Raw genomic sequence first — 23,644 nt, forward strand, 5'->3', positions numbered from 1 at the left:
GTGTGCGGGCCGGGGAAGCCCACGCTGGTGTGCTCCAGCGCGGTGGGGAGCTGGTCGTACTCACAGCAGAGGCGGCAGAGGGTGTGCTCTGGGGAGGGCCCGCCCAAGGCCGACCTCATGGCCTTCAGCCCCAGTCTCCCTCCCTGTCCGAGTTCTGCAGAGGGAACAGGTGAAAGAGAATCAAATTTAGAACTTTTGAAAGAGGTGAGTTAGTATTTAAAGTTGTCTTTCTGATTTAGCCTTTCTCACAGTTTTGTGTTTAAGATGATTGAATCAAAATTTAAGATTGTTCTTTAATTGTTTGTAGCTGCTATGACATTTAATGGTATTACTGATATGAGTTTATTTTCAGATTGAAATCTTAAGTAAAAAGCCAGTATAAATTGTCAATAACACGAATCCTTTGTTTCTGTTTTATTCTTAATAATTTATAAGTATTTATTGTTTGTAAGCTTTACAAGAAACCACAGTGTGAGTACTCAAGCATTTAGAAAACGTTTGTTTCAATGAAGCTAACCATAATTTAAAAACTTTAAATCTCTTTATTTAAAAAAAGTTTATAATATACCCACATACATGTTTTATTTTAATGAGCATCAAAGCCTTTAATATAAACGTCTATTTAAAAGTACAACTTTCTTTATTAAAAAAAATTAAAACCTTTGGATTGGTCCCCCTGCAAAATAAAAACCTTTTTTGGATTGGTTCCTCCTGTTTTTTGTCTAGGTACATCAGCATCCTCTGTCAGGTATCAGATAGGAAAATTATTGTGATTTTCCTTTCACATTTTTATTTGCAGGCACATATACATGTATACACCTAGTCGGTTTTTGTTATTCTTTCTTTTTGAAAGTTTATTAGCCTAGATAATGCATTCTACATTTCTTTTTAAATGGATTTTTTGGGGTAATTTTTAAAATTAAATTTATTGGAGTGACATTGGTTAGTAAAATTATATAGGTTTAAAGTGTACAATTCTATAACACACCATTCATAAATTGTGGTGTGTTCACCTGCCAAAGTCAATTCTCTTTCAATCACCATATATTTGACCCCCTTTACCCTCTTCTAACACCTCCCTTCACCCTTACCCTCAGATAACCACTAAACTGTTGTCTGTGTCTGTGAGTTTTTGTTTGTTTGTTTGTCTTGTTTGTTTGTTGCTTTCAGTTTTATATCCCACAGGCTATCTACCCAAAAAACCTTGTGGAAATACCTACAAATCTGTTACTTTTAATAGCTGTATAGTACTTTATAGTGTGGATGTATCATTTATGTATTCAGTTATTCACCTGTTGGTGAGCTCTTTTTCCAACTGTTCTTTTGCCCTCACAAATCATGCCATGTGATTATTGTACATATTCCTAAAATATTGGTGCTCTTATTTCTACAGAAATTATTTTCAGATGTGGAATTGATGCATCAAAGAGTATTAATAATTTAATTTTAAAATGTGTTGCTAGATTACTTTCCAAGTATTTTGTAGTACTTTTCATTTGTACCAGCAAGTTGTGAGCAGTCTCCCTTTTATCTCCAAAAGAAATGGTGGTCTCACATTCTGCCAGTGTGATTTCTATAAAATGATATCTCATTGTTACTTTAACTTTCACTCCTATATACCAACAGTGAGTTTGCGCATATTTTCATTTGTATTTGCTTTTCTTTGATTTATTAATTAAATTCTTTACCCATTTTTTTAATTGAAAAAAAATTTTTTTTTTCAATTTGAGAAAGTTCTCTGTAAAATGCAGGCATTATTTTCACCTCCCACCTATATCATAAATATCTTTCCCTCCCATATAATTTATATTGATTTGTTTATAGTATATTTTGCCATTTAAAAGTGTATTTAAATTTCTATATTAAAATATATCTATTTTTCTCTTATGGCTTGTAAGGTCCCCAGGTTTAGTTAGGGAGATCTTCCCAACTCGTATATTGAACATTTATTATTTAAATTCATTTAATAAACATTTATTTTTAAAATTTAATTTTTAGATTGAGGTATAATTGATATATAACATTAATAGTGTCAGGTGTACAATGTAATGGTTCGATATTTGTATATGTTGTGAAGTGTTCTGCACATTAGTTAACATCTATCACTATACATAGTTAACAATTTTTTTTTCTTGTGATGAGAACTTTTAAGATCTACTCTTTCAGCAACTTTTAAATATACACTATAATGATGTTAACTATAACTATGGTTGCCATGCTGTACATTACATCCCCATGACTCATTTATCTTATAAGTGGAAATTTTTACCTTTTGAGCACCTTCACCTATTCACCCATCCCCCCATCCCCTGCATCTGACAACCAACAATCTGTTCTCTGTGTCTATGAAGTTTTTTGTTTATTGGTTGGTTTTAGATTCCATATAAGTGAGACCATTTTTCTTAATGTAGATGTTTATCATTATAAACTTCCCTCTTAGAACTGCTTTTGTTGAATCACATAAGTTTCAGTATGTTGTGTTTCCATTTTCACTTGTTTCAAGATTATTTTTAAAATTTCCCTTTGTTTTAATCTTTGATCCATTGGTTTTCAGGAGTGTGTTGTTTAACTTACACATATTTGTAAAATTCCCAGTTTTCCTCTTGTTATTGATTTCTGGTTTTGTACCATTGTGGTCAGAAAAGATACTTCATATGATTTCAGTCTTAAAATTTGCTAAGACTTGTTTTGTGACCTACATATGATCTATCCTGGAGAATGTATATTTTGCTGCCATTGAATGGAATATTCTGTATATGTCTGTTAGGTCCATTTGGTCTAAAGTACAGTTTAAGTTCAATGTTTCCTTATTGATATTCTGTCTGGGTGATCTATCCACTGATGAAAGTGGGGTACTGCAGTCCCCCACTGTTACTGTAGTGTTGCTATTACTTCCTTCAGATCTGTTAGTATTTGACTTATATATTTATGTGCTCTGATGTTGGGTGCATATATATTTACAACTGTTATATACTCTTAATGAGTTGACCTCTTTATCATTGTATAATGACCTTATTTTTCTCTCATTAAAGTTTTTTACTTAAGGTCCATTTTGTCTGACATAAATGTAACTACCCCCTGCTCTCTCTTTTGGTTTCCACTTGCATGAAATATCTATTTGTATCTCTTCACTTTGAGCCTATACACATAGGCTCAAATACACAATGTCTTGGAGGCAGCATGTAGTTGAGTCTTGTTTTTTGTTGTTGTTGTTGTTGTTTTTTAATTTATTCAGCCACTCTGTGCCTTTTGAATGAGAATTTAATCCTTTTACATTTAAAGTAATTATGATTGGTAAGGTCTTACTATTGCCATCTTGTTAATTATTTTCTGGCTCTTTTATAGATCCTTTGATCTTTTCCTCCTCTCTTGCTGTCTTCCTTTGTGAATTGATGATTTTCCTTAGTGGTGTATTTTACTTCCTTTTTCTTTGTCTTGTGTGTCTCTTCTATAGTTTTGTTTGATTGTTTGTTTTGTGGTTACCCCGTGGCTTACTTGAAACATCTTATAGATAGAACAGTCTATTTTAAGCTGATAACAACTTAACTTTGATCACATACAAAAATCTACTCTTTTATTCCCCTTCATTTTATACTTTTGTTGTTACAATTTACATCTTTTAATATTTATATTCATTAACAAATTATTTTAGTTATAGCTATTTTTAATACTTTTTTCTTTAACCCTATACTAGAGTTAAGTGGTTATCACACCACCATATTACATTATTTGTATACATCTTTACCAGTGTATTATTTATTTTCATGTTACTAGTTAACATCCTTTCATTTCAACTTGAAGAACTCCTTTCAGCATTTCTTGTATGGCAGATCTAATGGTGATGAACTCCCTGAGCTTTTATTTGTTTGATAAAGTCTTTATCTCACCTTCATTTCTGAAGGACAACTTTTCAGGGTAAAGTATTCTTGGTTAGCAGTTATTTTCTTTCAGCTCTTTGAATATATCACCCCACTCTCTCCTGGCTTGCAATGTTCCTACTGTGAGATTCACTGTTACCTTTATAAAGGTGCTTTTGTATGAGTCAATTTTTTTTCTCTCCTTGCTTTTAAAATTCTCTTTGTCTTTAATTTTTTACAGTTTTATTATAATTTGTCTTGGAGAAAAAGTTGTTTTGCATTGAAATTTTGGGGTGACCTCTTAGGTTCATGAACTTGGACGTCCAAATCTCTTCCCAGGTTTGGGAAGTTATCAGTCATTATTTAAATAAGTTTTCTACCCTTTCCTGCCTGCTCTCTTCTCCTTCTGAAATACCAATGATTGTTTCTTTTAATTGTATCCCATAAGTCCCATAAGCTTTCATGATTCCTTTTTGCTATTTTTTTCTTGTTGTTCCTCTTGACTGGATAATTTTAAATGATCTGTCTTGCTCTCTCTAGTGTCTGTCTGCAGCATTTAATTTTCTGGTTCTATAGCTTCAAGCTGCTCTCCCTTGTTCTCAGTGGCTACTAGGCACCCAAAGTATGCTGGTTCCCTATCAACATACCAAGTCAGCTGAGACAGATACCAGTCACTTGAACAGCCCTCCAGTAACCTGAAAGGCTGGATACACACTCACTCCTCTCTCTCCTTCTTGAGGAAGCAGGCTGCCCCCCTGCTCTTTTTTTTCTGCATGGTCTCCAGACATCCAAACTATGCCAGTTCCATCAGTTCTCTAAGTGAGGCAATACAGAAACTAGTCCCTCAGGCAGCCCTCTGAGAAACTGAAACATTGGACACATCCTGTACTCTTTTCTTTCCCCTTGATGGTGAAGTAGCAAGCCAGGGTGTTTTTTCCTGCTGCTGACCTGTGTCAGCTTGAAGGAGGGGCTGGTGTGAGTAAATTAAAATTACTCTTCTTATTTGTTTCAATGCAACTGTTTCCACTTTGTGCTCACCTGGGGTACTTCAACTTCTCAACTGGATTCTGAAATTGTCATAAAGGTATTTTGTCTATATGTCATTAATTGGTATTTTTATAGGGGAATGAGGTCTGGGATTTCCTATTCTGACACCTTGCTGGTGTCATTTTGGTCCAGTTTGATTTGATTTTGTATATGGTGTGTGGTAGCAGTCTAACTTCATTCTTTTGCAAGTGGATATCCCGTTGTCCTGGAATTATTTATTGTAAAGAACTATTCCCCCCCCCATTGGAATGTTTGGGAACCATTGTTGAAAATCAGTTGACCAATAAATGTGGGTGGGAGTTTATTTCTGTATTCTCAATTTTATTCCATTGATCTATATGTCTATCTTTATCCCAGCACCACATTCTTTTAATTATTGTAGCTTTGTGGAGAGATTTTAAATCAGGAAGTATCATTACTCCAACTTTGTTCTTTTTTTCAAGATTGTTTCAGCTTTTTTGGGTGACTTGCATTTCCACAGGAATTTTAGGATCAGTTTATTGATTTCTATTTACAGATTATAGCATCTGTAAATAGAGATAGTTTTAATTTTCCTTTCCTATCAGAATGTCTTTGATTTCATATTCTTGCCTAATTGCCCCGGCTAGACCTCCAGTACAATGTTGAATAGAAGTGGTGAGAACATCCTTGATTTGTTCCTGATCTTAGAGCAGAAGGATACACTTTTCTCCCTACCATGATACCTGTCAGTAGGTCAGTAGTCATGTTCCCTCTTTCATTTCTGTTTTTAGTAATTTTAGCCTTGTGGCTTTTTCTCTTGGTCAGTCTAGCTAAAGGTTTGTTAGTTTTGTTGGTCTTTTCAAAGAATCCACTTTTGGATTCACTGTCTTTCTCTACTGTTTTGCATTCTTCATTTCATGAGTGCTCCTATCAGAATGGAAATTTCCTTCTGTTCCTACTTTGTTGGTTGATTTTATTATGAAATGTTGTTGGATCTTGTGAAATGATTTTTCTGCATCTATTGAGATAATTGTGTGGTTTTTGTATTTTAATCAATTGATATGTTATTATGGAATGAATTATGTCCCCCCCAATTTATATGTTGACACACTAGCCCCCAGTACTTCAGAATGTAATTATATTTGGAGATAAAGTCTTTAAAGAGATAATTAAGTTAAAATAAAGTCATCAGGGTGATGACATATTGCTGATGCAATATTACTGATGTTCTTATAAAAAAAGGAAATTAGGACATCAACATACACAGAGGAGAGACCATGTGAAGACATAGGGAGAAGATGGCCATTTACAATCCAAGGAGAGAAACCTCAGAAGAAAATTACCCTTTAGACACATTGATCATAGAATTCAGAATAAGAAAATAAGTTTTGTTTTTTAAGTCACTCAGTCTGTGATACTGTGTTATGATACATATGATGTATTATATTTATTGATTTTATGATGTTAAACCAACCTTGCATTTCTGGGATAACACCCACTTGGTCATGGTATATAATCCCTTTTAGATATTGCTGAATTTGGTTTTCTAGTATTTTGCTGAGTCATTTCTGTGTTTCTATTCATAAGAGATATTAGTCTGCAGTTTATTTTGCTTGTGATATTTTTGGCTTTGGTATCAAGGTGATATTGCCCCAGAATGAGTTAGGAAGTGTTCACTCCTCTTCTGTTCTTTGGAAGAATTCGTAAAGAACTGATATTAATATTTATTTAAATGTTTGGTAGAATTCATTCATGATGCTTTTTGGTCTTGCTTTTTGTTGTTGTTGTTGTTATGTAGTTATATTGTTACTAATTCAATCTCTTTCCTTTTTATAGGTCCAGTCAGATTTTCTATGTCTTTTTAAATTAGTTTAGGTATTTGTGTATTCTAGGAATTTTATGATTTCATCTAAGCTACATTGGCATACAATTGTTCATAATAGTCTCTTATAATCCTTTTTATTTCTGTAAGGTCAGTAGTAATGGCTCCTCTTTCATTTCTGGTTTTTGTAAAGCCAGTCTTTTGACTTTTTCTTTTGGTCCATCTAGCTAAAGATTTGTCAGTTTTGTTGATCTTTTCAAAGAACCAACTTTTGGCTTCATTGTTTTCCCATTCTTTATTTCATTTATTTCTGCTCTAATCCTAATTTCTTTTCTTCTGCTTGTTTCCTTTGGATTTGCTTTTATTTTTCTAGTATCTTAAAGTGGGATGTTAGGTTATTGATTTGGGATATTTCTTCTTTCTCAATGTCAACATCTGTAGCTATACATTTTCCTCTAAGCACTGCTTTAGTGCATTCTATAAGTTTTTATATGTGTGTCTTTCATTTCTTTCATTCTAATTTTCATTGTTCTTTCTTTTTTGACCCATTGGTTATTTTAGCATTATGTTACTTAATTTCCACATATTTGTTAATCCCTCAAATTTCTTTTTGTTATTGATTTCTAACTTCATTTAATTGTGGTCAGAGGGCATACTTTGTATGGTATCAATTCATTTCAATTTATTGAAGCTTATTTTATGGCTTAGTTTTGGGAGGGCATTCCCATATGCAGTCTTTCAACCATCACTCAGCCATATAAGAATGGGTCTTGGGCTTGGAAAACTTTCTTACCAAGAGATAAAGCGTCCACATAGCCTATGCTGGGCTTATCACCTTTTGTGGGAATATCTTTCCCTGTTTCAAGCTCAATAAATGTTCCTTTGTTTCTGCTTGGAGTATGTGAATTATCGTCATGTGAATTATGTCCTTTATGGGGAGGGGAGAAGGTCCTCCTACTGTAGCACAAGAGGGATGCATGAAGGCAAATTTCCCTGCAATGGCCTCTAGGAGAAACCTGCTGGCTATGGGGGACCAATACCCACTACTGAAGCTGATTTTGCTCTGTCCCTTCTCTATGTAAGTAACATGTTGTTCCATCCAGTGCTTGACTGTCCAGTGTGTTGTATTCTTCTTAGCAACTCCAACGCCAAGATACAATGGACAGAAGTGTTTAGAGTCATCCCTTGGGATTGATAGCTGGTGCACTGTAATCGGCTTGACACTTAGGTCTATCATGGAGAATGTTGCATGTGCAATCGAGATGAATATATATTCTGCTGTTATTGTGTGAGTGTTCTATAGATGTCTTTTAGGTCTAGCTGTTTTATAGTGTTTTTAAAGTCTTCTATTTCCTTATTGATCATCTGCCTGGTTGTTATCCATTACTGGAAGTAGGATATTAAAGTGTCCAACTGTTAGTGTTGAATTGTCTGTTTTTCACTTCACTCCAGTCAGTTATTGCTTCATGTATTCGGAGGCTCTATTTTTAGCTATTTATATGCTTATAATTGTTATTGTTATATGTTTCCTAATGACCCTTTTGTCATTATAATGTCCCTCTTTATTTCTAGTAATACTTTGGTCTGATATTATCATTGCCACTCCAGCTCTCTTGTGGTTGCTATTTTCACAATATATGTTTTTCCATCCTTTAAATTTCAATCCACTTGTATCTTTGAATCTAAAGGTATCTCCTGTAGACAATATATAGTTGGATCCTGTTATTTTAAAATCTAGTGATCATTGGCCTTTTGATTAGATTGTTTAATCCATTTATAATTCATGTTATTGATATAGTTGGCATATGCATGCCTGCCGTTTTTGTTTTCTGTATGTTTCAATTCTCTTTTGTTTTTATATCCTTCTTTTACTGATTTATTTTTGTTAAGAGAATATTTTCAAATGTATCATTTAAATTCCTTGAATGAGTTTTAAACTGTATAATTGAGTTATATTCTCAGTGGTTTCTCTTGATGTTACTATGTATATTTTAATTTATCAGTATCTTCAGATTTATACTAACAATTCTATTGAGATAGAAAAATATCACTCCTACAAAGCTCTATTCCTCCCTTCTTTTTTCTATTATTATAATACATATTATATCTTGTAGTGGGTTAAATTGTGGCCTCCAAAAAGATATATTTTCATCTTAACCTCTGGAACCTGTGAATGTGACCTATTTGGAAGAAAGGTCTTTGATTATATAATTAAGTTAAGGATCTTGAGATGAGTTTATCCTGGATTTTCCAGGAGGGTATTAATTCCAATGTTTTTATAAGAGATAGAAAAAAAGACACAGAGAAGCCTATGTGAAGGTAGAGGAAGAGATTGGAATAATACAAAAAGTCATTAAATGCTGGATAAGGCAAGGAATGGAATCCCCACTAGAGACTCTAGCCAAAATACAGCTTTGTCAACACCTTAAGTTTGGACTTCTCCCCTCCAGAGCTGTTAGAAAACTGTTTGAAGCCACCAGTGTGTGGTGATTTTTTTACAGCAGCTACAGGAAACCAATACACATCCATATATATTACAAACTCAACAGTACATTTTCATAATTATTACTTTATATAATTTTATATTCTTTAAAGACGCTGCAAGAAACAAGAAAAGCAAGTGTATATTTAATATTTCTTATTTACCATTACTGGTTCTATTCATTTATTCCTGTGGATTCCAATTGCCATTTGGTGTCATTTTTATCTAGTACAGCTGTTCTTTCATCACCTCCTTTGTACAGTAATTGACAAAGTTGTTACATTTCTATATATTATAGGCCCAACAGTTTTTTTTATAATTTCATATAATTGACCTGCAGGAGTTTCTCACTTTCAAGGTAATCCACAACTTTAGCCTCCAACAATTCGTTAAAATCTCCATTTGCACATTCCCAAACAGTCTCTGGGTCTAGTGGCTTCTGCTCCCTATAAGCAGATATTGGCTATGACTCTCTGGATTTACCTGTTTCTCCAGACTTCAGAGTGGAGGTTTTCCCTGAAAACTCAGTTCTCTGATGGGTTCAAGAAAAGTAATTTATCCAGTTTTTTGTTGTTGTGAGGACAAGAGTAACAAGCTAGAAGTCTGAGTACATACCCTATCAATATAAAAAATCTTTTTTTTAACAGATCAGGCATTGAACTAGGACCTTTGTAATAAATTTAGAACAGCAGTTTATGAGGATAAACCCCATTTGTAAGACAAACACAGAGTGGAGGTAGCCCTGGAGCTGAGGAACAGCTTTGATTTTGGGCAGAATTTTCAAGTCCATGGCTTTCTGATCAATTTTGCGCCGCTCTGTAATCTTGTATTTCTCTTTCTCTGTGTTGAAGATCTCACTCTCCTGGTGTCTGGGCTTACATAGCTTCTTCTTGTAGTAAGCATCAGTGAGATGTTTGGGGATTTTCACACCATTGATATAAATTTTGGTGGATGACGAATTTCTGGTGTTTCTATACAGAGGAACTCGATTGGGGGACAGAGGTCCAGTCACAAGCAGCAAGCCACTGGTCAGCTGCTTCAGGAAAACCACCCTCTCACCTCTATGGAGCCCAGTGAGGATGATCAGAATGGTCCTGTGGGTGATGCTGGTACCAAAGTTTTCTCACGTGCTGACAGGGGTTTCTTGCTCTGGCTCAACAGCTTTCCAGGTGCATCTTCAGTAGGAGAGTATCTAGGCATTTTATGAAGTTTAACCACTCTGGTGCCACCATTCTTGTTGCCACCAACTAACTGGTTTTGTGACAGTAGCAAGAACCTTCTCCTTTTTCTTTTCAAGCCAGGATTTAACTGCTGAATACTTCCTCTTGTACATGGCCTTTCAGGAATACATAGCTAATCAGGAATATGCCAATTCCTCTGACCAGGACAGGGTTTCAGCTGCTGTGGGGCTTCCCCTTCTTAGGCATTTTGGCCTTGAGCTTACCCTTCTAAACCTTGCCACCAGCATCAGCCTTCTTGGCTTCAGGTTTCTTCACCTTAGTGTCCGGCTTCTCAGTTTTTTCACCCACCATCTTGCAAGATGGAAAAGAGCTTTTAAAAAAGCTTGATAGATAATGCATCTTCTTATTTCTGACAGGTAAAACCACTCCCACTGCCCACCTGCTACCCTTGGTACTTCACTGGCTGAAGACAAACAAGACTTACATTGCTGAAAGTTGAACTCTGAAGTTTATTTGTATCTGAAAATTTTTTCTTGAGTGTCTTTGGATGTGTGTGTGTGTGTGTGTGTGTGTGTGTGTGTGTTTAAGGCTATCTATTAGGAGTATGCTAGATCTCCTTTTTCTGTGTTCCAAAGCTATATTTTCACTTTTAATACTTTTAAATTATTTGTTCTTTCCATTTATTTTTTTCAACCTTCTCGAATGTTTCCTCTTGTTCTTGACTGTGGACAAGGCAGCACTTGTTCACCTTTTTACTCTTTCCATTGGCTTTAATTTCTGTGATGATTTTCTATTTCTCTTCCATTTATTCATGAATTGTGCCAGCTCAGTTTTCATGGTCTTCTGTGGCCTTTTCATTTTCTCCTTGAAATTCTGTTTTTGGTTCTCAATTCTCTGAGACCGTTCGAAATTGTTTTGTGAATCTTTTGACTAGAGAGCTCTTGTCAAAAATTTTATTTGCTTGGTAGTCAAAATTTTCAGGTGTGTATTTTTATCTGTAATTTTTCATATTTATTTTCTTATTCTTTCTTGTAATATTTATATAAAGCCTATGTTGGCTCTTTTTTTATTACTATTTTATTTATATCTTTGAGAGGAATTCCTTCAGGACCACCTACCTGCAAGTGGAGAGTGTAAATGATGGGCCAGTAGTGCTCTGGGCTAATGTGAACATTTCTTTATTTTCCTTATTTATTGTGTAACTTTTAAATATCTCCAACTGACAAGAACTGACAGCTGCAGAGCAATTTATCATCCAAAGTTTTCTCATTAGCTTACCACATCCTTTGGTTGACTCTTGAAATAATAGTACATCTGCTTACTATCACATTCAGTCCTGCTTTCTCTCTAGTTTTGTGCTGAGAAATAGGATTATGGGAGAATTCTGCCCGATTCAGCCTCTGTACCTAGATCTTTTTGTTTCAAACAAGGAGTAAATTGGTTTTGCATCTCAGTGTGAACCACTAGTTTGGAAAACTCCAGTCTACCAGCTCTTCCCAAGGTCTCCAGTGGCAGGAATCCTCTCTTAGCATTCTCTTTTATCTTGGTCCAGTTTTCTTGGTACTTGGGAACTTTTCTTCATATATATTGTGGTTGAAGTTCAGATGTTTTATAGAGTTTCATCAAAGATGTAATTTTATTTTTTGTTGGCTGTACTTTTTGTTGTTTTGGGTAAGTTCTGTGCAGGAGAAGAGACATTAAAATGTCAATTTTTACTTATCTGGAATTGGTAGACATCCCACTTTCTGTCTAGTTATTGCAGGTATGTAAGAAAACTATGTTTTTTATTTTTATTTTTAAGCTAATCATCTCATTAAACTGTTTTTAGTTCTAAGTATTTTTTCTTTAATTCTCTGGGATTTTTTTAGTAGAAAATTATATTACCTATAAATTTATCATTTAACATTTTATCCTCTCTTTAACACACACACATACACACACACACACACACTCCCTTATCTTGTGTTATCTAGAATATGCAAGTCAGTATTGAATAATAACTATGACATGAAGTGTCCTGTTATGCTCATGGTTTTTCATGGGAATAATTTTGGTGTTTTACTGTTTAAAATGAAGATGGCCATTGTTTTGTGATAGCTGCCAAATTTTTATCAAATTTCTTTTTAAGCATCTCATAATGATGACCTGGTAACAATTTGTTTAGCATTTTTAGAAACTATACTATAATGTGAGATTTGTGTAGTATTTTTTGGAGACTGTTGCTAGTATCTTTGTCAGATTTTTATTTCAGGCTAGCCACTATCTAATAAAACTGGTGTCAAGTAGGGTATTTGGTAGTAGTTATAGGCCTTTCTTTTCAGCCTGACGATGAAAATTTTCATCTGTAGCTCAGGAGATCTAGTGTGATGGCTTACTAAATGTGTAGGAATGTGAAATTTGAATGTAAGCAAAATGTATTATGTGATCAAACCAGGTAGGCTAGCTCTTAACACAATGACATTTCNTACAATGTATTTTAACATAGCTTACACTACTAAAATCTGTCAGTTTAAGAATTCAAGAAAACATTCATATCTATATCTCTCCTTTGATAGTATTGAACAGATATAAACAAAATTGGCCCACTGTGCAACAGGCAGAAAGCATGTGTGTCATGTAAGTTTTTTGTTAAGATTCTTGATGGGCAATTTAATTTTTTTAGATTCATACCTAAGATGGTACCTCTGAGATATAAATTGCTACTTTGCATTTAAAGTTAATTGCATTGGCAATTTTTTAGATAATAAATATTAATGTAGCAAAAATGCACAACAGCATACAACTGACTTTATTAAATATTCCACATGAAAATTGCAGTTTGAACATACCAATGTTATATTGGTGTATTGTTCTTCTGGAATTAAGGCAGTTTCTTTTGCCAGGATATATAGGGTGGAAGATAGTTCCCCTTTGCATTGTCACTTATTAACAGAGTAGTGGAATGTTTTTGGCATTCTAGGTGTTTTTGTTAACATATATTCCACAAGTAGACTTTTCCATAGGCTAATTAGATGTTTCTTTATATCTATTTTGACTTTGAAGCTGATACCCATACTTTGAAAAACTTTAGAGTGCTATAACTAAGGAAGTTTGCATGGCATGTGAAATATATTCTGATTAGTAAAAAACCATGTTGACAGTATAATAGTATTTGTTGTATAATAAGGAAACTTCAAACTATTAAAAAGGAAGGAAAAGAGCATCATAACTTGAGTGGATAGAAGGGAAAAGCAATGCCTGGGAAATGTGTGAGTGGGAAAGTTTTTCATTATAACAGCATGTCTGATAATCTTAAGGGCCTATTGATTTTTGTTGCCTTCAGTATTTGCAGTTAGAGGAAACAGCAATATTCCAGAGACTAAATACATTTAGCTATGTTGGAATGAAGGTGGACTAAATTGCTAAAAGGTTTTTACATTGCTCAAATGCATATGATATGAATATCAGAAACAACATTTGGCAGATCATCAAATGAATATAGATCACAGTCTAGGATTTTGACTAAAGTATTATGGGAAATAAGGAATTGGTTGGTAAGTATTATTCTTAAAAACCAAAACTAATAGCCATGGGGATATGAAATACAGTTTGGAGAATATAATCAATAAACATTATGTAGGATGCCAGATGGGCACTGGACTTATTAGNGTGCTTTTACCAGCTGAGCCATCCTGCCACCTGTTGGCAGCTCTGGGGCAGCTCAGCTCAGGGGCAGCTCAGCTTGGGTGCAGCTCACTGGCCCATGTGGGAATCTAACCGGTGATCCTGTTGCTCAGAGCTCGCGCTCTTAACCAACTGAGCCAGTCGGCTGGCCCCCCAATTTGTATTTCTTCATTGTTTCTTTTTAAATGGATTTTTATTAAAATATAGCAAACATACAATGTTATATTAGTTTCAGGTATACATCATAGTTATTCAACAGTACCCACCGAGCACCATACAGCATGTTCTAAAATGTCTCTTAGATGAGCCTTTGGCAACATTTAATCCATTGAGTTGAACACATGCTTATACCCCTTGTGCTAAGAATTCTGGGAGTGTAGAAGTATTAAAAGACTGTCCTTGGCCAAGGAAATTATAGTTTATTTTTGGGAAACAAGGGTAAGAAACTCAAATGTATTAAAGAACAATAAATGTAATATAGCATAAAGGTCTAAAATTAAAAATAATAAAGCACCAAAGTTTCCGGCACAGGTAATAAATGACCAGAAGTGTCTTTTAACTAATCCCTTTTAGGAATTTCTGTAAGAGATTACAAAGCAAATATCCATTCAAAATAATATTTTGAACACTGATGTGTGTAAGGCATTCTGATACCTAGTAGGAATGAAAAATATGTGAGCTTTGCATAAAATATGCTTAATATCATGGAAGATGAGACATTTACTCGAACTTTACAATACATGGTTTAAAATGATGATAACCTAAAACATATAAAAATAAATTGCAGTGGATGTTTAAAGAAGGGAGAGAGAGAACATGTGGGCATGGAGGAGGGAATCAGAGAAGGCTTTGTGGTAAAGATGGCATTTGAATTGGATCTTGAATGATAGACCATTTAATAAAATTCAGCATATTTTCTAGGCTATACTTTACATGAAAACTATTAGGCAAAAAAGTCTTTTTTGAGAATAACACTTCACAACATAGCTAATAGCTCCAAGCAGTATTTGTAAATACATTGAAATTATGTGCATGTCTCAGAATACCTATTTGTACTGATAGAAAATAACACTATTGTGTATAGGACTTGACAACCTTTTATTTGTGTTTGAATTGATGTATTTCACCAAGAAGAAAGATGAGTAATTTTTATGTCAGAAACATGGCTGTGTGCAAAGGTGCACTTACCATTCAAAGTCCATTCAATTGGATTTAATATTTTTATTATTTTAGAAGCCAGTATACTTAGACATAAGTAAATATCACATGTGAGAGTAATACATCTAATAAAAGTTAAATTATTCAAATACTTTAGTTTATCCGTAGTGGCCATTGGCATTTCAAAACTTTTTTAATAGAATGGGAGCGATTGGGATAGCAATTTTACAATGTTGCTTTTGGACTTTTCATAGCAATCATGGATAGAAGGGAAGGAGAGGTACAGAAATTAGGGAAGGCAATGGAAGATTCCCTGTTTTACTAATCTAGGTAATAAGGGGAAAAGGAGATTCTAAGTTTTTTGTTCAAGTAATGATGTTAACTGCAATAAAGTAGATTTACATCCATGATAATTTTACATATTTAATATTTGAACATGATATAATAGAAACCAGTATATAAGACAGTATATATTAGTACTTGCTGAATGAGTGAAATAAATTTATGCATGTATGAATTGAAGGGTAACACTGTTCAACATAGAGGAAAAACATTAACTTAGCTTTCTATTTTACATGTGTATATATAGTTAACAGTTTAAAGGTTATTCTCTAATATATTATTTCAATGGTTATTTTATTCTTCATGTTGTATAATAGTGAAAACAACATAACAGAGGGATTTTCTGGGCCTAGCTAGCATGAAACACCTCAGTGCTGTTCTAAGGCTAAAGATGAATCCAGTAGATATCCTGTAGATAACAAAGTGATTCGTAGGGATGTATGCATATATCATTACATTGTGAAATTTGCAGTGAATACAAATTAAAATCAGTTATTTTTTTAAGGGAGAAAATTGATACACAAAATGTTAATATTTCAGGTATCAAAACACTTAAAGCATAAATTTTTCTCCTATCAAGAAAATTCACCATTTATTTCTTTTATTTCATTGCTTCCTATAACAAGGAGTTATGAGAATACGAGTAACATTTATGAAGTTTGGGAGTCAGGAGTTGTTTGAGAAACACATTTTGACTAGAATAGAAAGGAAATATAAGTAAGTGATAGGAAGACCAGTAGATCTGGAAGTTGGAAGGAAAACTAGCTATTTAAAAGGAAAAATATAACTATTAACAGAGAAAAATGTGGCCCGTGACCAAAATTTTAAAACTTATATGAGGGATAAACAAAGTAATGGAGATACACTGTTCATACATGCAGGAATATTGTGCCATCCTGTTCATCCAGTTGAGCGATCTTTTTCTATCATTGTTGATATTTCACTTTTTAGGTAGTCTGTTGTCTGCTAATAATTTTTTAAAAAAGATTTTTATTGGGGAATTGGGGGATGGAAACAGACAAGTTGCTATCCTTTTGTTCTTCAGTCTAGTTGTGGAGGACGTTGCTTCACTGGCCCAAGTTGGCACCATCATTGCACTTTTCCTGTGCGAGGCAGATCAGTCGCCGGCTTCTGGGTGGCCGCTCACTGCGGCTGCTGGCCGCTCACGCTGGCTGCTGGCTACACACGGTAGCCCATGGCAACCCACTGCANTGATAACTCTCCTCCCCCAATCTACTACCTCTGACATCGTATAGAGCTGTTACAATTCTATTGAAAAGTCTAGAACTTTAAAAAAAAATTTTATTGGGAAATTGGGGAAGGGAAACAGCCAAGATGTTGTCCTTCAGTCTTAGTTGTGGAGGACACAGCTAGCTCAGCTCCAAGTCTAGTCGCCATCTGGCAGCTCGCAGCTGCTCAGCTCAAGGTGCCATGTTCAATCTTAGTTGTGTGGTGGGGGGGAGTGGGGGGGTGCAGTCCATCATCCCATGCGGGAGTCGAACCGGCAACCTTGTTGTTAGGAGCACATGCTCTCACCAGCTGAGCGATCCTGTCACCTGTTGACAGCTGAGTGGCAGCTCAGCTTGTGCACTGCTCACTGGCCCTTGTGGAATTCGAACCTGTGACCCTGTTGCTCAGAGCTCACACTCTTAACCAACTGAGCCACTCAACCAGCCCAAAAGTCTAGGACTTTTTGATCTGTGGCTTAATAGCATCTAGGGAAAAATGGGTGTGAATTTTAGTTTTTAATTCATCATGAAAAAAGTATGTGATGTAGCTGTTAAAGAACCAGATGCAATTTGAGACTCTTACTTGATATGCAAGATTTAGAATCAAAGGACCAGATCCCCATTCCTTGGACCTGATTTGACCAACCTGGAGTATGACTTTCATTTCTGAGGGCTACACTTTGAAGATGAAATAGAAAAATATTTTTATAGAAAGGTAATTTTTGAAAAATTGGCACATAATTATAAAAAGTAGCAAGTAAACAAAGCATACAGTTAGAGTGGAGATTCATGAAAAAGAGGTCCAAAAAACTTTATATAGTATCATGTGACAGAGAAAACCTAGTTTCTTGGTACTAGAAACTTGAAAAATAAATTTGGTCCTAATATGTTATTGGTAAGAGGTTCAAGTGAAAAATTAGAAAAGAATGACACAGTGATACAGATTTCCACCCGCAAAGAACTCCTACTCTGTTAGACTTGATTTGGCTACTTCATTAAGCTACTTTACAGGATGAAAATTTGCTTAGTGTGATTGTGATGTCCTGTTTTTAAATTTAGTTTCCATAAGTATATAATATACTCTCAGGGAATAATCTTAAGCACTAAGAAAATCATGTCTAAAGAGCAATATTCTTTTGCTGACAAACTCTTTGGTGGGTATCAGATTTACTATCTTCTTGTTTGGCTTCAAGATCTGTAATAGGAGCTTATGCATTATGGCTAGAAATCTTTTTTTTTTCCAAACTCCCCTAGAAATCTTTTGAATTTACAGCTTAAGGCCAAGTTTGGTGGGAGAGCTTTGTAATAATACTCCTGGCAATAGAACCCAGGCAGAAATCAGGACTGTGTTTTTGCACAGAGTCCACATAAAGTTGTACTTGTACCTAATTAAAAACTTAAAATTGCATGGATTAGGAGAAACTATGGAAAATGCCATAAAATGACAAAATGAAATACTAGAAAGGAACAGTTCTGCCAAAGTTTGAATTCATGATTTTAATGTGTACGTAGTCATCTTATACAAAAGGAAAAACTCTTGAGATTTTCTTATCTTTGGGTATCTATATACCTCCTAAATATTGTCTTCCCACAAATCACAGTTATGCCTAAACATACGGAGGCAGATGGTGGGCTAAAAGTCAGGACACTCCAAAAGTTGAGTAAATCTCTCCATCCAGGTGTATTTCATCTGCTGCTAATGGGAAAGTGAAAAGTATAACCTTTCACCCCCAAGCAGTTAGCTTGGTTAGCAGCATTAAAATGAAACTCTATTTTCTGGCACTAAAGTAAATAATTAGTTTTGGTTCTGAAACTTAGTGAAGAATAAATTTCATTTTGATGGGTTATTTCACATCTGAATGAAGACCCCCAATGATGGCTATACTATGACTCTACCTAATACTTTAGTGGGCTGTTACTGTTCCTGCTTTACTTTTGTCCAAGACTTGGGGTCAGTGGATTTTTTTTTGTTCTTTAATTCAGAGAGACAAAATTAGGAGCATTTACTACTTACATTGCAACCCGCGCTACTTCCCTGGAAGAGATAAGGGTTTGTGATGCTCCGTGTAAGTGATTGGAGGTGATTGGTTCTTAGCCGCACACTGAAGTTACCAACCCCACTTTTAGTATTAAAACCAGAATGTTGGAGCTGCCTGCTCCCCACTCCACTTTAGTCAGCAATTTAAAAAGTTATTATGGAAATATGCAAACGTACACTAACTTTGAGAGAAGTGTGTAATTAACCCCATGTATCCTACAGTTTCAATAATTATCAATACTTTTAGGCAGTTTTCTGATCAGAAAATAGAGTGCTTTGAAAGCTTCAATTCGTGATCTATAGTTGTCAGCTTTTGTCTTTCAAATTTTGGTTCTTGGGGCTTTGAATACTGCAATTGTATTAAAAGAAAGATTTAAGTGTGAGGAATTTAGAGTTTAACAGTCATTTAAGCCCCTCTCTTTTTCAGCTCGCCTCCCTCTTAAGGAAAGCCACTGGTTGTAGGGTGCTAGGTGGAATTTGGAGGTATTTCTTGTAGCTTCTGAGATGTTTTTCATAGAACTGATCTTTGTTCTGATTTCCGTGCTGAACACCGCCTTAAAAACGAAGTTGGAGAAAGTATGGGTGTCTAGCCTGTTCTTATCCTGTCTCATTACTATTTTCTAAATATTTACAGAAAGTAAATTTGCAGGGTAGTTTCCTGGTCACACTCTGGAGAGTAGCTCAGTACTTTCTCTCCCCTCCACTTCGCACATCCTATGGGGATGATGAGTTGTCAATCTTTCTGAGTTTCTGGTGCTTGGTATTGCTTGCTTCCTGACCTCCTGTTTCACCCAGAGCGTTAAGGGCAGCTTGCAAAGCACTCCAGTAGGGCCTCCTGGGGAAAGAGAAACTGCTGACCTGCAAAAAGCGGAACGTAGGACCGTAAGCGTTGTGCTCGCTCACTTTGTTGCCTCTCAAAGCGAGAGTCCCGGGGAAACTTGAGGAGGATATTTCCCAAGTTGTCCCTCTTTTCAAACCTTGGAGTCTCCTTAGGATATAAGAAGGTGCAGGAGAGACTTTAATCCGCAGCGGAGAGGCTGGGAATCCAGCACGGAATGCACCAGAGCCCTAGGTTTGGGGGCTGCTGTTTCCTTAAGTCTCGAAGGCGTGGTTGTTCACAGTCACGGATCCGCCTCTCACTGCCTCCGCCCCGCGGTTTCTCTTGGAGTTCCGCCCGCTTGGGCGGGCACTGTAGGGGGTCATTGGGTCCAAGCGCTGGAGATTAGACGCTCCGCTTTCCAACAGTTGACCAGAGAAGTCCAGCTGAACTCGGCCCCAGTTAGAGGCTGTCTTCAGGCAGACGTTGTGGAAGTTAAGACCGGGGCGGTTTCGGGGCGTTGTCCTAGGAAACGCCGTTTAAGGGAAGATGTGTTAGTTTCTCGGAGCGTCTTCTTTGCCCCGCCCCGCGCCCGTTGCCAGGGCTGGGGGCGAAATCGCAGCGAGCAGGGATTGGAGACCGCGCTTCCCGGACTCGGCCGTTTACCTCGTTTCTGCACCCCTAGGCGGCGCTGCGCTCCTCTGCACCCGGCCGCGCAGCTTTCCCAGACGGCTGCCAAGCCTCCAGTCTAGGAAGGTTGGTCCCCGCCGGCCAGCCCCGGGAAATCCCGGTATTCAGGAGGCGGAACGTCGGCGGTCTCTGTACCTCTAGCCGGCAGCGGTGGCCGGCCGGCCCTAGCTTCTTACCACGGCTCGTGCTCTCTGGGAATCCGGAGCATGGTCCCGGGACACCGCTTGGCGGAGAGAGGATGCCTACAGGGAGGATGGCTGGCTGGAGGGTGGCAATTCTATGTTTGTGGGTCTCCTGTGGTTCTGCTGCCGGACAGCTCAAATACTCAGTGTTGGAGGAGACCCAGCGGGGTGTAGCCATAGGCAATGTTACCGCGGACTTGCGGCTGTCCACAGCAGCTCTGTCCTTGCGGAACTTTCGCTTCCTTTCCAGCCACAACGAACCCTACTTCGGGGTGGATCTGGCAAGCGGCAGCTTGATAGTCAGAGAGCCAGCAGACCGCGAATGGCTGTGTGGGGCCAAAGCTGCCTGCGTCTTGACTTATGAGCTGGTCCTCGAGGACCCGCTGGAGCTGCACAAGATGCTGGTTCACGTCCTGGACGCCAATGACAATTCACCTCTCTTCCCTGCCGGCGACGTACAGCTGCACATCCCCGAGTTCCTGATGCCTGGGGCCCGCTTTACTCTCCCTAATGCCCAAGATACTGACGAGGGAAGCAACGGGGTGCTAAGCTACAGCCTGAGTCCTAGTCAGCACTTTCGTCTGGACATGGGGTCGAGGGTCGACGGCAGCGAATACCCAGAGTTGGTATTGGAGAAAGCGCTGGATCGGGAGGAGCGCGCCACCCACAGGCTGGTGCTTACGGCTCGGGACGGCGGGCAGCCTGCGCGCTCCGGAGACGCACAAATCACCGTCATCGTTGTGGACACAAACGACAATGCTCCTGTATTTGAGCGCACAGTATACCGTACCAAGGTGCCAGAGACTGCACCCAATGGGACTGTGTTATTCCGAGTTCAGGCCTCGGACCCGGATGAAGGCTCCAATGGGGAAATCCGGTACTCCTTAAGCAATAGCACACAAGCAAAGCTGCGACATCACTTTCACGTGCACCCTAGAAATGGGGAGGTGCGAGTAGCTGCTTCACTGGGTCCTCCTGAAACGCTGTTGGAGGCATACATCGAGGCGAGGGATGAAGGCGCTTTCGGTCTAGCTAGCACCACCAAACTACTGGTGGAAGTGACTGACGTGAATGATCACGCCCCCGAGGTGAATCTTCTGACTCTCTCCAGCCCAGTTTCTGAGGACGTCGCCCCTGGCACAGTGATTGCTCTCTTTAGTGTAAGGGATGAGGACCTCGGTCCCAACGGTAAGGTCATTTGTAGCATGTCCAGTACAGGCCCTTTTAAGCTGAAGGCTTCCTTTGACAATTACTACAGCTTGCTGACAGATGGCCCGCTGGACTGGGAGCAGGTCAGCGAATACCAGGTCCTGATCACCGCCTCAGATGGTGGCTCGCCCCCACTTAGTACCCACAGGACACTGACTGTGTCAGTTGCTGATGTGAATGACAATGCACCAAGCTTTCCTCAACCACAACAAGAACTTTTTGTGGCTGAAAACAATGGCCCTGGAGCCTCCCTAGGCCGCGTGTTTGCCCAGGACCCAGACTTTGGGAAGAATGGCCTTGTCTTCTATGAACTGTTGGATATTATCTCTGAAGGACAGATAGCATCTAGCTTGGTGGCGGTAGAAACATCTAGTGGGGCTATCACTGCCAAAACTTCCTTTGACTTTGAGCAGCTCAAGGGGTTTAGCTTTCAAGTGGAAGCCAGAGATGGTGGCATTCCCCCCAGAAGTTCAGCAGTGACTGTGAACTTGTTTGTGGTAGATAGGAACGACAATGCTCCAATCATCTTGTTTCCCTTGCCCAGAAATGGCTCTGTCCCATTGGAAATTGTGCCCCGCTTTGCTAGAACTGGACACTTGGTCACAAAAGTGGTAGCCGAGGATGCAGACAGTGGCTCCAATGCCTGGCTTTCCTACCACATCTCTCAGGCCTCCGACTCAAGCCTTTTCAGAATTTCAGCCAATATGGGAGAGATCCGTACTGCTCGCTTAGTTCTTCCTACTGATGCTGTTAAACAGAGGGTGGTGGTAGTGGTGCGGGACCATGGAGACCCATCACTTTCCTCCTCTATCACACTGTGTATGCTGTTGAGCAACTCTGCCCCTCAGGTCCTTCCAGACTTTGAAGATGCCTGGGAAATAGGAGGGCACCTTTCTGCCCAGAACCTGTATTTAGTAATTGCATTGGCCTGTATTTCCTTGTTATTTCTGGGGTGTGTACTTTTCTTTGTGTGTATCAAGTTGAGCCAGAGCCCAGGTTGTTGCTCTCAGAGCTGCTGTCGCTCTCCAGAGGAGCTGAGGTATGGAAGGAAGATGGCTTCAAATCCTTGCATGACATCAGCCACTATAGATGTCACTACAGTTGAGAGACTTTCTCAGACCTATTTCTATCGGGCCTCTCTGGGACTCAGTTCTGATAATAACAGTTTGCTCTTGCGTGGGGAATACAGTGCTGCTGACCTGAGAAATGTGGCCTCTGGGGTAGGACTGAATTTGCCAATATCCTGTATTCAGATTCGGAATAGGAAAGGAGATCACGCAAATGTCAATGTCATGGTAAGCAAATTTTATGGGATTTGATTCCCTGGACCAGGAGATGGCCACCTGCTATTTTCTTTTTCTTTCTTTTTTTTTTTTCGTTAAACAGTAGTATTTATTTTCATCAGTAAATAAAACAATGAGAAAGGGTATGGAAGTCTTCAGGAGCCTTGAGAGTAATGTTGAAAAAATGGGGGGGAAAATGGGTTGAAATAAGAGACTTAGAAATGGGTAGATCAGTTAGGCTAGGACACTAACCCAGAGTTTCCTCCAGTTTGATTGCTCATATTCAAATGCTCATTAAAAATACAGATAGTAGGCCCCGATCCAATCTTGAGTCAGAGTCTCCAGGGGTATGGCCTGGGAACCTGCATTTTAAGAAGCCCCACTTTTTAAAAAACTTTTTATTTTTAATTACCATTGACATAAAGTATTATATTAGTTTCAGATGTACAACATAGTGATTACACATTTATATACCATATGAAATGATCCCAATAAGTCTAATACCCACCTGGCACCATACATAGTTAGTACAATATTATTGACTATATACGTATTATTGACTATATGTGTATTTCCTATGCTGTACTTTGCATCCCTGTGACTGTTGTTAGAACTGGCAATTTGTACTTCTTTTTTGTTTTTAGTATCATTTTTATTTATCTTTTAAACTTTATTGGGGAACA

The 23,644-nt window shown here is 37.7% G+C and overlaps 2 protein-coding genes and 1 pseudogene across 5 annotated transcripts in view; 2 read left to right on the forward strand and 1 right to left on the reverse strand.

Moving 5' to 3' along the window:
* The window catches only part of LOC109392558 (protocadherin alpha-13-like), a 9,860-nt gene extending 9,544 nt beyond the window's left edge, over positions 1-316 (forward strand). Inside the window, exon 3 of the mRNA XM_019661124.1 lies at positions 308-316. Coding sequence (XP_019516669.1) covers positions 308-316 — 9 coding nt within the window. The remainder of the gene's footprint in view (positions 1-307) is intronic.
* The window catches only part of LOC109393433 (protocadherin alpha-C2), a 186,654-nt gene that overhangs the window by 80,232 nt on the left and 82,778 nt on the right, over positions 1-23,644 (forward strand). Inside the window, exon 1 of one of the 4 annotated variants that reach the window (XM_019662633.1) lies at positions 20,001-22,973. The exons of the other annotated variants lie outside the window; for them this stretch is intronic. Coding sequence (XP_019518178.1) covers positions 20,526-22,973 — 2,448 coding nt within the window. The 5' untranslated portion in view covers positions 20,001-20,525. Of the gene's footprint in view, positions 1-20,000; positions 22,974-23,644 lie in introns of those variants that run through there. 4 annotated transcript variants of the gene reach the window in all.
* LOC109393454 (60S ribosomal protein L6 pseudogene) lies at positions 9,850-10,701 on the reverse strand (annotated as a pseudogene).

The sequence above is a fragment of the Hipposideros armiger genome, unplaced genomic scaffold (genome assembly GCF_001890085.2).
Source record: "Hipposideros armiger isolate ML-2016 unplaced genomic scaffold, ASM189008v1 scaffold_11, whole genome shotgun sequence".
Taxonomy (NCBI): Eukaryota; Metazoa; Chordata; class Mammalia; order Chiroptera; family Hipposideridae; genus Hipposideros; species Hipposideros armiger.